Genomic DNA, 11,273 nt, shown 5'->3' on the forward strand with positions numbered 1-11,273 from the left:
TACGGGCAATTTAGAGTCACCAACTAAACCAAGCTGCATGTTTTTGGACTGTGGGAGGAAGCCGGAGGACCCAGAGAGACGACATAACCACTGCACCACCTTGCCGCCCTACACTGTGACATTCATTCATTCATTCATTCATTCATTCATTGTCCTTAATCGCTTATGATGATCTCAAATCTCAAAGTCTGGTGGAGCTGATGTCATCACGTAGAAAACACCTGATCTGAGAGCAGTGATGCTACTGCACCCCGACAACACCCCCCCCCCCCCCCCCCCCCAACCACACACACTCGCACCCACCCACACTCACACACACACACACACACACACCCTCCCTCCAGTGGGCGGGTCTCTTTTCTCTCTCGGATGTGGATTGTCGGATGATTGGGCTGCAGCGGACTGATCTGCAATCAGACATGGAGTGAGTACACTTTTGTTTCTTCTTCTTAGCATTATTACTCGTGTGAGGTTGTTTTTGTGTGTTTTGTGACGTGAAGTGAGACTTGAATGTGCGCGTGCGGTGTCTCGTGTGTCGTCATGGTGCGGCATCAGTCCCTCAGAGCGCTGAGTCAGGACCTTTATCACCGGGAACAGCGGCGGAGGGAAAACTGCGGATAAACTGCACCAAAGTCCACCAGGGGAAAAAAAGACATACATAAGCAGAGAGATGCCCGTGCTTGTGCGTTTGTGCGTGTTTGACAGAAAGGGTTAATGACATTAAATCTGGGCGGAGTGACACAGTAACACAGTGACACAGTCTGTGCTCTACTTTTCTCAGCGGAAGCAGAGCGGACAGCTCATCAATGTGCAGCACGAGCCTTTATAATTACATATTGATCAGTTTTTTCCATCAAGGATCTGATTTATGATCAATACTGACTGTCAAGCTGCACAAGATTGGGTAGGATCACTTCCGGTGGCATTTCTCAAAATAAGAGGCTCCAGTCATAATAATAATATTAACAAACTGTATTTGTACAAATAAAGTGACTTATATCAAATGATACGGTGCTGTACGAATAAAGTAATTATCATTATTTTATTATTACTGTAAAATGCAGACATACATTTTAAAATCAGCTCAAATAGAAACAGGAAGAAATAAATAAGTTTACTGATGTGACTCAGCATTGTGAGGTCACATCCTGTATGCAGATTCACAACTCATCAATGAACCACTTTAATAATCAGAGTGAATATTTTTATTGTTAATGTAGGTCATCATTATCATAAGTATCATGATATATACTGTGAACAATATTCTCATAATATCAACAATAAAAGTAAAAAAATGAGGCGAGAAAAATAACTAAACAAATTGTAAATAAATCTATAAAAGAAAAATAATATCACGTGTGTGTGTGTGTGTGTGTGTGTGTGTGTGTGAAACACTCTCTTTCACTCCTTTTCACTTTGTTCTCAAATTCAGTTCCATTTTATTTCATACACACTGTCCTCACAGGGCACACAGTGCCCTCTGGCCTTTTCTGAGGCTGTGGAGACGTGAAGTTCAGGTGGCACCATGATCCTTCTGTGGAGAGAAACGGGTTTTAAACGGTCTGATTCATAAGAGCTCATCAGGTCCTTTAATCAGCAGCAGCGTTTCACTGATGGCGTGCAAAACAGGAAGGAGTCACAGACAGGGCGGAGCTCCAGGCGACTGGGGATAAATCTTCTGTTTCTGATGAACTCAATGATCCTCACTGCGCCGAGCAACATCATCTGGTGGCTTTGTGTGATTTTCTAGAGTTCATCGATTTTTTTAACCCTTTCCTTTATTTACACTCTGCTACAAACAGCATCAGCATGATGCAACGCTGAGTGTCTGTTCTGCACCGAGCGTCTGTTCTGCACCGAGCGTCTGTTCTGCTGTCAGCGACGGTTCTGCACCGAATGTCCGTCCCACACAGAGCGCCTGTTATTCACAGAGCCCCTGTTCTGCACCGAGTATCTGTTCCGTACCGATGGTCTGTTCTTCACAGAGCTGTTCTGCACAGCGCGACTGTTCTGTACAGAGCGTCTGTTCTGCACCGAGCCGAGCATCTGTTCTGCAGTCAGTGTCTGTTCTGCACAAGCTTCTGATCTGCAGTGACCGTCTGTTCTGCACCGAGTGTCTGTTCTGCACAAGCTCCTGTTCTGCAGTGTCTGTTCTGCACTGAGCGTCTGTTCTGCACTGAGCGTCTGTTCTGCACAGAGCGTCTGTTCTGCACCGAGCCGAGCATCTGTTCTGCAGTCAGTGTCTGTTCTGCACAAGCTTCTGATCTGCAGTGACCGTCTGTTCTGCACCGAGTGTCTGTTCTGCACAAGCTCCTGTTCTGCAGTGTCTGTTCTGCACTGAGCGTCTGTTCTGCACAGAGCGTTTGTTTTGCACCGAGCATCTGTTCTGCAGTGAGGGTCTTTTCTGTGTTGAGCATCTGTTCTGCACTAAATGTCTGTTCTCTAAAGAGGGTCTGTTCTGACATTTATTACTGGTCTGTACTGGACTGGACTGGTTAGTAATGATTTGTATTGAACCGGACTGGTCTGAATTGGTCTGGACAGGTTAGTACTGGACTGGACTGGTCGGTGCTGGTCTGCAGTCAGAACTGGTTTCCATTGGACCCAGTTTATCAGAGGTTTCGGTCTGAACTGGTTTCCAGTGGACTCAGTCCATCAGAGCCTGCAGTCTGAACTGGTTTCCAGTGGACCGGGACCATCAGAACCTGCAGTCTAAACTGGTTTCGAATGAACCCGGTTCATCAAAGGCTGCAGTCTAAATTGGTTTCCAGTGGACCCAGTTTATCAGAGGCTGCACTCCATCTGGTTTCTAGTGGACTGGGACCATCAGAGGCTACAGTCTGAAATGGTTTCCAGTGACCCAGTTCATCGGAGGCTACAGTCTGAACTGGTTCCCAGTGGATCCAGTTCATCAGAGGGTGCAGTCTGAACTGGTTTCCAGTGGACCCAGTTTGTCAGAGCCTGCAGTCTCAACTGGTTTCCAGTGGACCCAGTCAGTGTTTTTCTCTGCCGCTCAGATTCTCTGTTGTGGAGTTCGGTCTCCATGGGGACGGACAGCAGCTTTGTTCAGGATCCTTTGAGTTCAGCTTCAATAAAACAAAACCAGAAACTGTGGAGCTCAGCAGAGTCCAGCAGCTGCAGCTACTCTCTGACTCTGTAGGTCTGCTCACATTATTTAAAATAAAATAAAAACAAACACAGAACGACTTTCTGTAACAAAACAAATCAGTCTGCACCACTGTCAGCAAAATTCCACATAAACCATATATATATATGTGTGTGTGTGTGTGTGTGTGTGTGTGCGTGTATTTCTGATATGATGTTAACGTAACATCAAGTGAAAGTCACTCATCTAAAAGACACACCAAAGTGTGCCTCAAATGCTACCTGATTTTATTCAGATTATCGTGCTGGAGGAAGAAGCGCACCATGTGACAGTCAGACTTATATATAAACATACTGTATGTATGTGTGTGTGTGTGTGTGTGTGTGTGTGTGTGTGTGTGTGTGTGCGCGCAAATACACATGGGGTTCAGAGAGTTAAAACTGATTTAAAACTTTAGATGAAAAACTGAAGTACAATAATAATAATAATAATAATAGAAATAATAATACAATATATGTGAATATTCCTGGGTTTAAAACAACAAAAATGAAAACAAGAAATATCAGTAATATTAATAATAATTCTGTCCGTCTGTCTGTCTGTCTGTCTGCCTGTCTGCCTTTCTGTGTCTCTGTTTCAGGGTCAGTGAGTCTCAGCAGGATCGACTGCAGCTCCTTGCAGTGAGTGTAATTTACATGCAGTCAGTGAACGCCCCGTCTGTTTCTGAGCTCTTTCACTAATGCATTTATTGATCTACACACACACACATACACACACACACACACACACACACACACACACACACACACACACACACACACACACACACACACACACACTCACTCACTCACTCTTATCTCCTTCCTGTGTAACTTGATCACCCTGCAGTGTCTCAGACGCCAACAGTAAAATGAACACATTTATTATTATTAATATATTTAATGTTCAAACTGATAAACTTTATTGTTTATTGCAAATATATTATATATAAATATAAACTGATGCAGCAACACATTTCAGATTCAGTTTCTGGTGTCCTCCAACTGTGAATGTATGGGGCACTGTTAGTGCCTGAGACTTCAAGGGTGACTGAATGTATGGGATTGTGTTAGTCCCTGAGGCAACATGGGTTACTGATTGTATGGGGTTGTGTTAGTGCCTGAGGCAACATGGATATCTGATTGTATGGGGTTGTGTTAGTGCCTGAGGCAACATGGGTAACTGAATGTATGGGGTTGTGTTAGTGCCTGAGGCAACATGGGTAACTGATTGTATGGGGTTGTGTTAGTCCCCGAGGCAACATGGGTAACTGATCGTATGGGGTTGTGTTAGTGCCTGAGGCAACATGGGTAACTGATTGTATGGGGTTGTGTTAGTGCCTGAGGCAACATGGGTAACTGATCGTATGGGGTTGTGTTAGTCCCTGAGGCAACATGGGTATCTGATTACATGGGGTTGTGTTAGTGCCTGAGGCAACATGGGTAACTGATTATATGGGATTGTGTTAGTGCCTGAGGCAACATGGGTAACTGATTGTATGGGGTTGTGTTAGTCCCTGAGGCAACATGGGCAACTGATTATATGGGGTTGTGTTAGTGCCTGAGGCAACATGGGTAACTGATTGTATGGGGTTGTGTTAGTGCCTGAGACTTCAAGGCTGACTGAATGTATGGGATTGTGTTAGTCCCTGAGGCAACATGGGTAACTGATTGTATGGGGTTGTGTTAGTGCCTGAGGCAACATGGGTAACTGATCGTATGGGGTTGTGTTAGTCCCTGAGGCAACATGGGTAACTGATCGTATGGGGTTGTGTTAGTGCCTGAGGCAACATGGGTAACTGATTGTATGGGGTTGTGTTAGTGCCTGAGGCAACATGGGTAACTGATTGTATGGGGTTGTGTTAGTCCCTGAGGCAACATGTGTAACTGATTGTATGGGGTTGTGTTAGTGCCTGAGGCAACATGGGTAACTGATTGTATGGGGTTGTGTTAGTCCCTGAGGCAACATGGGTAACTGATTATATGGGGGGCTGTTAGTGCAGCTGCTGGATCACAGTGGGTCACAGTATTTGTTTACATTTACAATAAACTATACAGTTAACAAGTCTGAACATTATTTTTTTATCTTCAGAAATATTTCAGTTGAATAAATATGATCACATGTCATGTGACCTGAACACAGACTGACTCTGTTTTCCATAATGCATCAGGAGAAGAGGAAGTGGCAGACAGAGATCGAGAACAAGAAGCGTCAACTGGAGGACGACAAGAGAGCTCTGCAGCACCTGAAGGTGAGACAGGCAGAGAGACAGACAGACAGGCAGACAGAGAGACAAACAGACAGGTAGACAGACAGACAGACAGACAGTTTGATTCAATAGATTATTAAACATATTATTTAAACATTGAAAATTATTTCCTTATTATTTATTGTTTAGTTATTGTTTCAAATGTTAGTATTTTCCTGTTTTAATAGTTTATTATTTAATATTGAATATTTAAAATTAATATTTTATAATTGTATTATAATTTGAGAGATTTTTTATTTTACAGCTAAGTTATTGTTATTGTTATTATTATTATTATTATTATTATTATCATTGTATATTGTTATTATTCTTAATATTAATATTTTATTTTATTTTATTTTATGAATGTGTATAAACATGCTGTACTTCCTGTCAGTCGAAGGCTCTGAGGGAGCGCTGGCTGCTGGACGGAGCGCCCTCTGCTGGACCGGAGCAGGACGATGTCAGGAGACAGCTGGAGCAGGATGAGGCCAAGACCAGGACCCTGGAGGACACCATCAACAGGTCAGACCAGGTCCAGTCAGCCAGACTTGTTGAGTCGAGTCAGGCAGGTCAAACACGATGATGTTTAAAGATGAAATTACTCGTCACATCCTACAAGTGGCAGCATTTTATTTTATTTTATGTGCTGCAGGCTGGAGGACGAGCTGTTCACTCTGGAGACTGGAGGTGTGTGTCAGACCATCACACACACCGCTGTGAGTACGCAGCAGGAGTCCTCAGGATCAGTTAGAGGTTCGTTTCTTCTTCTCTTGTTGTAGTTTTGTGTCAGTGTTGTGTCTCGTCTCACTGCGTCTCTCTGATCAGCTGTAGAGGTCAAAGGTCACATCAGCTGCCACCCGGACAGAGCTGCAGCGCCCGCTCCGATAGTTAAAGGTGAGACTGTAATCAGATTACTGTAATCAGGTTAATGTAAGAACATTACAGTTGCCAACATTACTGTAATCAGATGACATATGGTATATTGGTAATCACACTAGATTCATCAGATTATAGTCATAAAATTACAGTAGTCAGATCACAGTTGAGTCAGATTATAGTAATTAGATTACAGTTGAGTTAGATTATAGTTATCAGATTACAGTATTCAGATCACAGTTGAGTCAGATTATAGTACTCAGATTATAGTAGTCAGATCACAGTTGATTCAGATTACAGTAGTCAGATAAATCAGATTACAGTAATTAGATCACAAATGAGTCAGATTACTGTAATCAGATTACAGCAGTCAGATTACAGTTGAGTCATTTTACAGCCATCAGATCACAGTTGAGATTACAGTAATTACATTACAGTAGTCAGATCACAGTTGAGCCATATTACAGTAATCATATTATATTTATCAGATTAGTCAGATAACAGTAATGAGAATACAGTACTCAGATCATGGTTGAGTAAAATCACAGACATCAGATCACAGTAGTCAGATTACAGTAATCAGATTCGTCAAATTACAGTAATAAAATCACAGTAGTCAGATTATAGTAATCTGGTTACAGTAATCAGATAACAGTTAAATCAGATCATAGTAATAAGATCACAGTAGTCATATTGTAGTAATCAGATTGCAGTTGAGTCAGATTATAGTCAGATTACAGTAATCAGATTAGTTAGATTACAGTAGTGATATTACAGTAATCAGATTACAGTAATCAGATTAGTTAGATTACAGTAGTGATATTACAGTAGTCAGATTACAGTAATCAGATTACTCAGAGGATCACAGAGTAATGTTGTGATGACCTTCTGATGACCTCAGAGTCTCTTTTCTTTCCATGACCACCTGCAGAGGTCAAAGTTCACAAAAGTCCTCGAATGAACAAACCGAGAGCGGCGGCGGATGAGATGAAGAAAGGTGAGTGAGAGACGCCGCCGCAGTCACTACGTGTCCTCTGTCAGGAGGAGATGGACACCCAGCAGCCAATCAGAACTCAGAGTTCAGCCATCGCATAAATATAACAATTTATATTTAATGTCTTAACCACCTGTCTGTCTCTGTCTCTCTGTCTTTCTTTTTGTCTCTGTCTCTCCCTCTTTCTGTCTCTCTCTTTGTCTGTCTATCTGTCCTTCTCCCTGTCTCTCTCACCATCTCTCTGTCTGTCTGTCTGTCTGTCTGTCTGTCCCTCTGTCTGTCTGTCTCTCTCTCTGTCTCTCTGTCCTTCTCCCTGTCTGTCTCACTGTCTCTTCATCTGTCTGTCTCTCTGCCTTTCACTCTATCTGTCTCTTTGTCTGTCTGTCTGTCTGTCTGTCTGTCCCTCTGTCTGTCTCTCTCACTGTCTCTCTGTCTGTCTGTTTCTCTCTGCCTGTACCACTCTCTCTGTCTCTTGTGTGTCATTGTCTGTCTGTCTGTCTGTTTCTCTGTCTGTCTCTGTGTCTCACTGTCTCTCTTCATCTATCTGTCTCTCTGTCTGTCTCTCTTTCTGTCTCTCTCTCTCTCTGTTTCTCTGTCTGTCTCTCGCACTCTGTCCGTTTGTATCACTGTTTGTCTGTCTTTCTGTATCTCTCTCTGTCTGTCTGTCTCACTGTCTCTCTGTGTCTTTGCCTGTATGTCTGTCTGTCCCTCTGTGTCTCTGAGTCTTGTCATGTTGAAGTTTGAGTTTCAGTGTGTTTGTTTTGTTCACCCTGTGTGTCCTCCCCTGTCCCCATCCCCGTCCCTCCAGCCATGTACTCGGTGGAGATTAAAGTAGAGCGGGACAATGTGACGGGGGAGACGAGGGTTCTGTCTACTAACACCACACTTCCTGTTGACCTCTCTCACCAAGGGGTCAAAGTTTACGAGGACGAGAAGAAAGGTGAACAGACAGCGTGTCCTCTGAGACAACATAGAGTCCTTAAAGGGACAGACACGTCCTGTTTACGTCCATCTTCTAAGTGCACACAAACAGCCTCAACACTGAGACTTCTCTTAAAGTGCAATTACTTTAATATGCTATATTTTATTATATATTGCATTATTGTAAAGCATAATAAATATGTATTTAAATGTTATATATTATTATGTATTATTTAGTTGATGTATGTATTTAAATTCTTTTCATTTTGTATTTATTTAAATGTATGTAATGTATGTATTTTTATATATTGTTTATTTTTTGTTATATTAAATTTGATTTAGTTATTTAAATGTATCAATATTAATGTATTATATATTTTATTTATTTTATTTTGTATTTGTGTATGTGTATATTATTTTATTATTATCTGAACTGTTTTATTTATTTAATTATGTGTGTGCATGTCTGTGTTTACATGAAATTAAATTAAATACATAAAAATAAAGTTTGTTTGTACATATACATAATATATACACTCATACATCATTTTATTTATTTATTTATTTTATTGTTTAAATGTTTCTATATATATAAATATGTATACATATATAATTTAATTTATTTTATTATTTAATTTAATACATTCATAAATTCTTACAATTATTTATGTCTTTGTTGATTAATATATAAAATATAAGAAAATTCACACATAAAACAATTTCATGTTTCTGAAATCAGTAATCGTGTTAAATAATCGTGATCTCATTATTCACCAAGATAACTAAACATGATTATTTTTTTGCAACAATCAATAATAAATCATCACATGGTGCGTTCCTATCAGTCTAGCCGTAACAACGGTATCTGCTTCTGTCTCTCTCAGTGGTCCACGAGATGAACGGGGAAGATGGCGTCCAGCTGCTCAGCTCCTCCGAGGTCGAAGAGCTCATCCACAAGGCCGACGAGGCCTCGATGATGTCACAGACTGTCGCCACGGTGACCTCTCTCCCAACAGCGGAGGTCCAGGACGACCCGAGTCCCGAGCCCCTCCTGGCAGAGATCACCGGGCTGGAGGCCAAACCGGGTGGCGAGCCGAGCGTGGGCGAGGCCAGTGCCGAGAACCCCGTCACCATGGTGTTCATGGGATACCAGAGCGTGGAGGACGAGGACGAGACCAAGAGGGTCCTGGGTCTGCAGGGAACGGTGAAGGCAGAGCTGGTGCTCATCGAGGACGCCAACGGGAAAACATCTCCGGGCGGAGGGCCAGAGGAGAGCGCCAGTGCTCAGACTCCAGCTCCTCCTCCTGCCGCCTCCCCTGTCCCGCCCCCTACCACCAAACCTCTGGAGCCAGCAGCTGCCAGCAACGGAGAGACGGCAGAGGAGGTGAAGGAGGTGAAGGGAGGAGTGGCAGAGATAAAGAAGAAGCAGCCATGTAAGTGCTGCACCATCATGTGATCCTGCAGGGGGCGCTGCTTCCAAATATCCTCCATCTAAGAATAAGGACGGAGACTTTCAGGACTTAACTCCACCCACTGCCTCAGCCTTGCCTCTAACAACATGACATCATTTCCTGTTTCTTCATTCTCCTCTGTTTTATAAAACCTTTCTTTACTTTTTCTATTTCCTTGAAGCTTTTTACTTTTGTACTCCATGTTTCCAGCTGTGACGCCTCGATGCATCTGATTAGCTTAGCATTAGCTCAGCCTAGCATTAGCACTAGCATTAGCCATGCAGTCCTGAGATTTGTAACAATAACCGCCTCTCTTTGGGTGCGTTCGTAAATCCAATCTGACGCTCAAAGATTAGAGCGCTGTTGTCTGAAGAAACGGAGCGTTCAATTTCAACGTGAATTAAGGAACGCAACATTTACGCCACTCTGAGGCTCCGCCCCCTCAGTGTTCACAGTAATTTTACACTCTGACGCTCCGTCTCCTCACAGTAACTTAAAGATTTGGCGCTCCCTCTACGCTCTGACGCTCCGTCTCCTCACAGTAACTTAACGCTTTGGCGCTCCGTCTCCTCACAGCAACTTAAAGATTTGACGCTCCGTCTCCTCACAGTAACTTAAAGATTTGGCGCTCCGTCTACGCTCTGACTCTCCGTCTCCTCACAGTAACTTAACACTTTGATCCTCCGTCTCCTCACGGTGTTGCCAGTAACTTTATGCTCTGACACTCCATCTCGCACAGTAACTTAATGCTTTTACACTATGTCTCTTCAGAGTGTTCAGATCAACTTTACACTCTGATGCTCCGTCTCATCAGAGTGTTCACAGTAACTTTATGCTCTGACATCCATCTCAACAGTGTTCACAGTAACTTTACACTCTGATGCTCCGTCTCCTCACTGTAACTTAACTATTTACCGATCCGTCTATGCTCTGATGCTCCGTCTCATCAAAGTGTTGCCAGTAACTTTATGCTCTGACGCTCCGTCTCCTCACAGTAACTTAACAATTTCATGCTCCGTCTCCTCAGAGTGTTCACACTAACTTTGCAATCTTGACGCGCTGTCTTCTCACAGTAACTTTACGCTCTGATGCCCTCAAAGAGTGGCGCTCTGAAGAACCGAACGGTACATTCCAGCAGCACTCCTGATTTAAGAACGATCCAGTTTGTGCCAGAGTGCGCTCCTCCACTCGGAGTGACTATTTACGAACGCACCCTGTTAAAGCTCTGTGACATAAAACAGTGAATTAATTTTAGAATGTATTTATTTGATTTTGTAAATTTCTCCTGCAGAGTTCCTGTTTGTTGGAGAGTTTCAGCTTTTTGGGTTTTTAAAAGAAAATAAAATTGAGTCGACTCAGAGCTGAACACAAGAAACTGATTCTGTATTCTGTTTGCAGCCTCCATCACCTCCATCACCAACTCCGCACCTTCATCATAGACTCCATCACCTCCACCACAGACATCACAGATTTACACCTCCCAAACTGTTCACAGACTCATCAGCGCCACCCCGATAATTATTATACATGTTTGACATGCCAGTACTTATCGAGGGGATTTTCCTTTCTTTGCTTTTAGATTTAACTTGTCCCAAACAGTTGATGTACAATTTATCCTGAGGGGAACATGAATGG

General features: G+C 42.7%; 1 protein-coding gene across 2 annotated transcripts; it reads left to right on the plus strand.

The window, feature by feature from the left end:
* Window positions 1-322: 322 nt before the first annotated feature.
* Window positions 323-11,013, plus strand: palm1a (paralemmin 1a). 2 transcript variants are annotated; one of them, XM_059341893.1, is made up of 9 exons: window positions 323-424; window positions 3,747-3,786; window positions 5,316-5,396; window positions 5,791-5,918; window positions 6,049-6,149; window positions 6,222-6,290; window positions 7,204-7,269; window positions 8,075-8,206; window positions 9,072-11,013. In XM_059341893.1, the coding sequence occupies exons 1-9, from the start codon at window positions 384-386 to the stop codon at window positions 9,641-9,643; spliced, it is 1,230 nt and encodes a 409-aa protein (XP_059197876.1). In that variant the 5' UTR covers window positions 323-383; the 3' UTR covers window positions 9,644-11,013. The 2 variants fall into 2 exon arrangements, with proteins under 2 accessions (XP_059197876.1, XP_059197875.1); XM_059341892.1 differs by lacking the exon at window positions 8,075-8,206.
* Window positions 11,014-11,273: the final 260 nt, after the last annotated feature.

This window comes from Centropristis striata, chromosome 9, assembly GCF_030273125.1.
Source record: "Centropristis striata isolate RG_2023a ecotype Rhode Island chromosome 9, C.striata_1.0, whole genome shotgun sequence".
Classification (NCBI taxonomy): Eukaryota; Metazoa; Chordata; class Actinopteri; order Perciformes; family Serranidae; genus Centropristis; species Centropristis striata.

Bases quoted from the DNA above. Each gene is read 5' to 3' on its own strand.
- palm1a (XM_059341893.1), top strand. From the start codon at position 384: ATGATTGGGCTGCAGCGGACTGATCTGCAATCAGACATGGA. The intron at 425-3,746 runs GTGAGTACACTT...TCTCTGTTTCAG, and splicing joins GATCTGCAATCAGACATGGA to GGTCAGTGAGTCTCAGCAGG. The intron at 8,207-9,071 runs GTGAACAGACAG...TGTCTCTCTCAG, and splicing joins TTACGAGGACGAGAAGAAAG to TGGTCCACGAGATGAACGGG.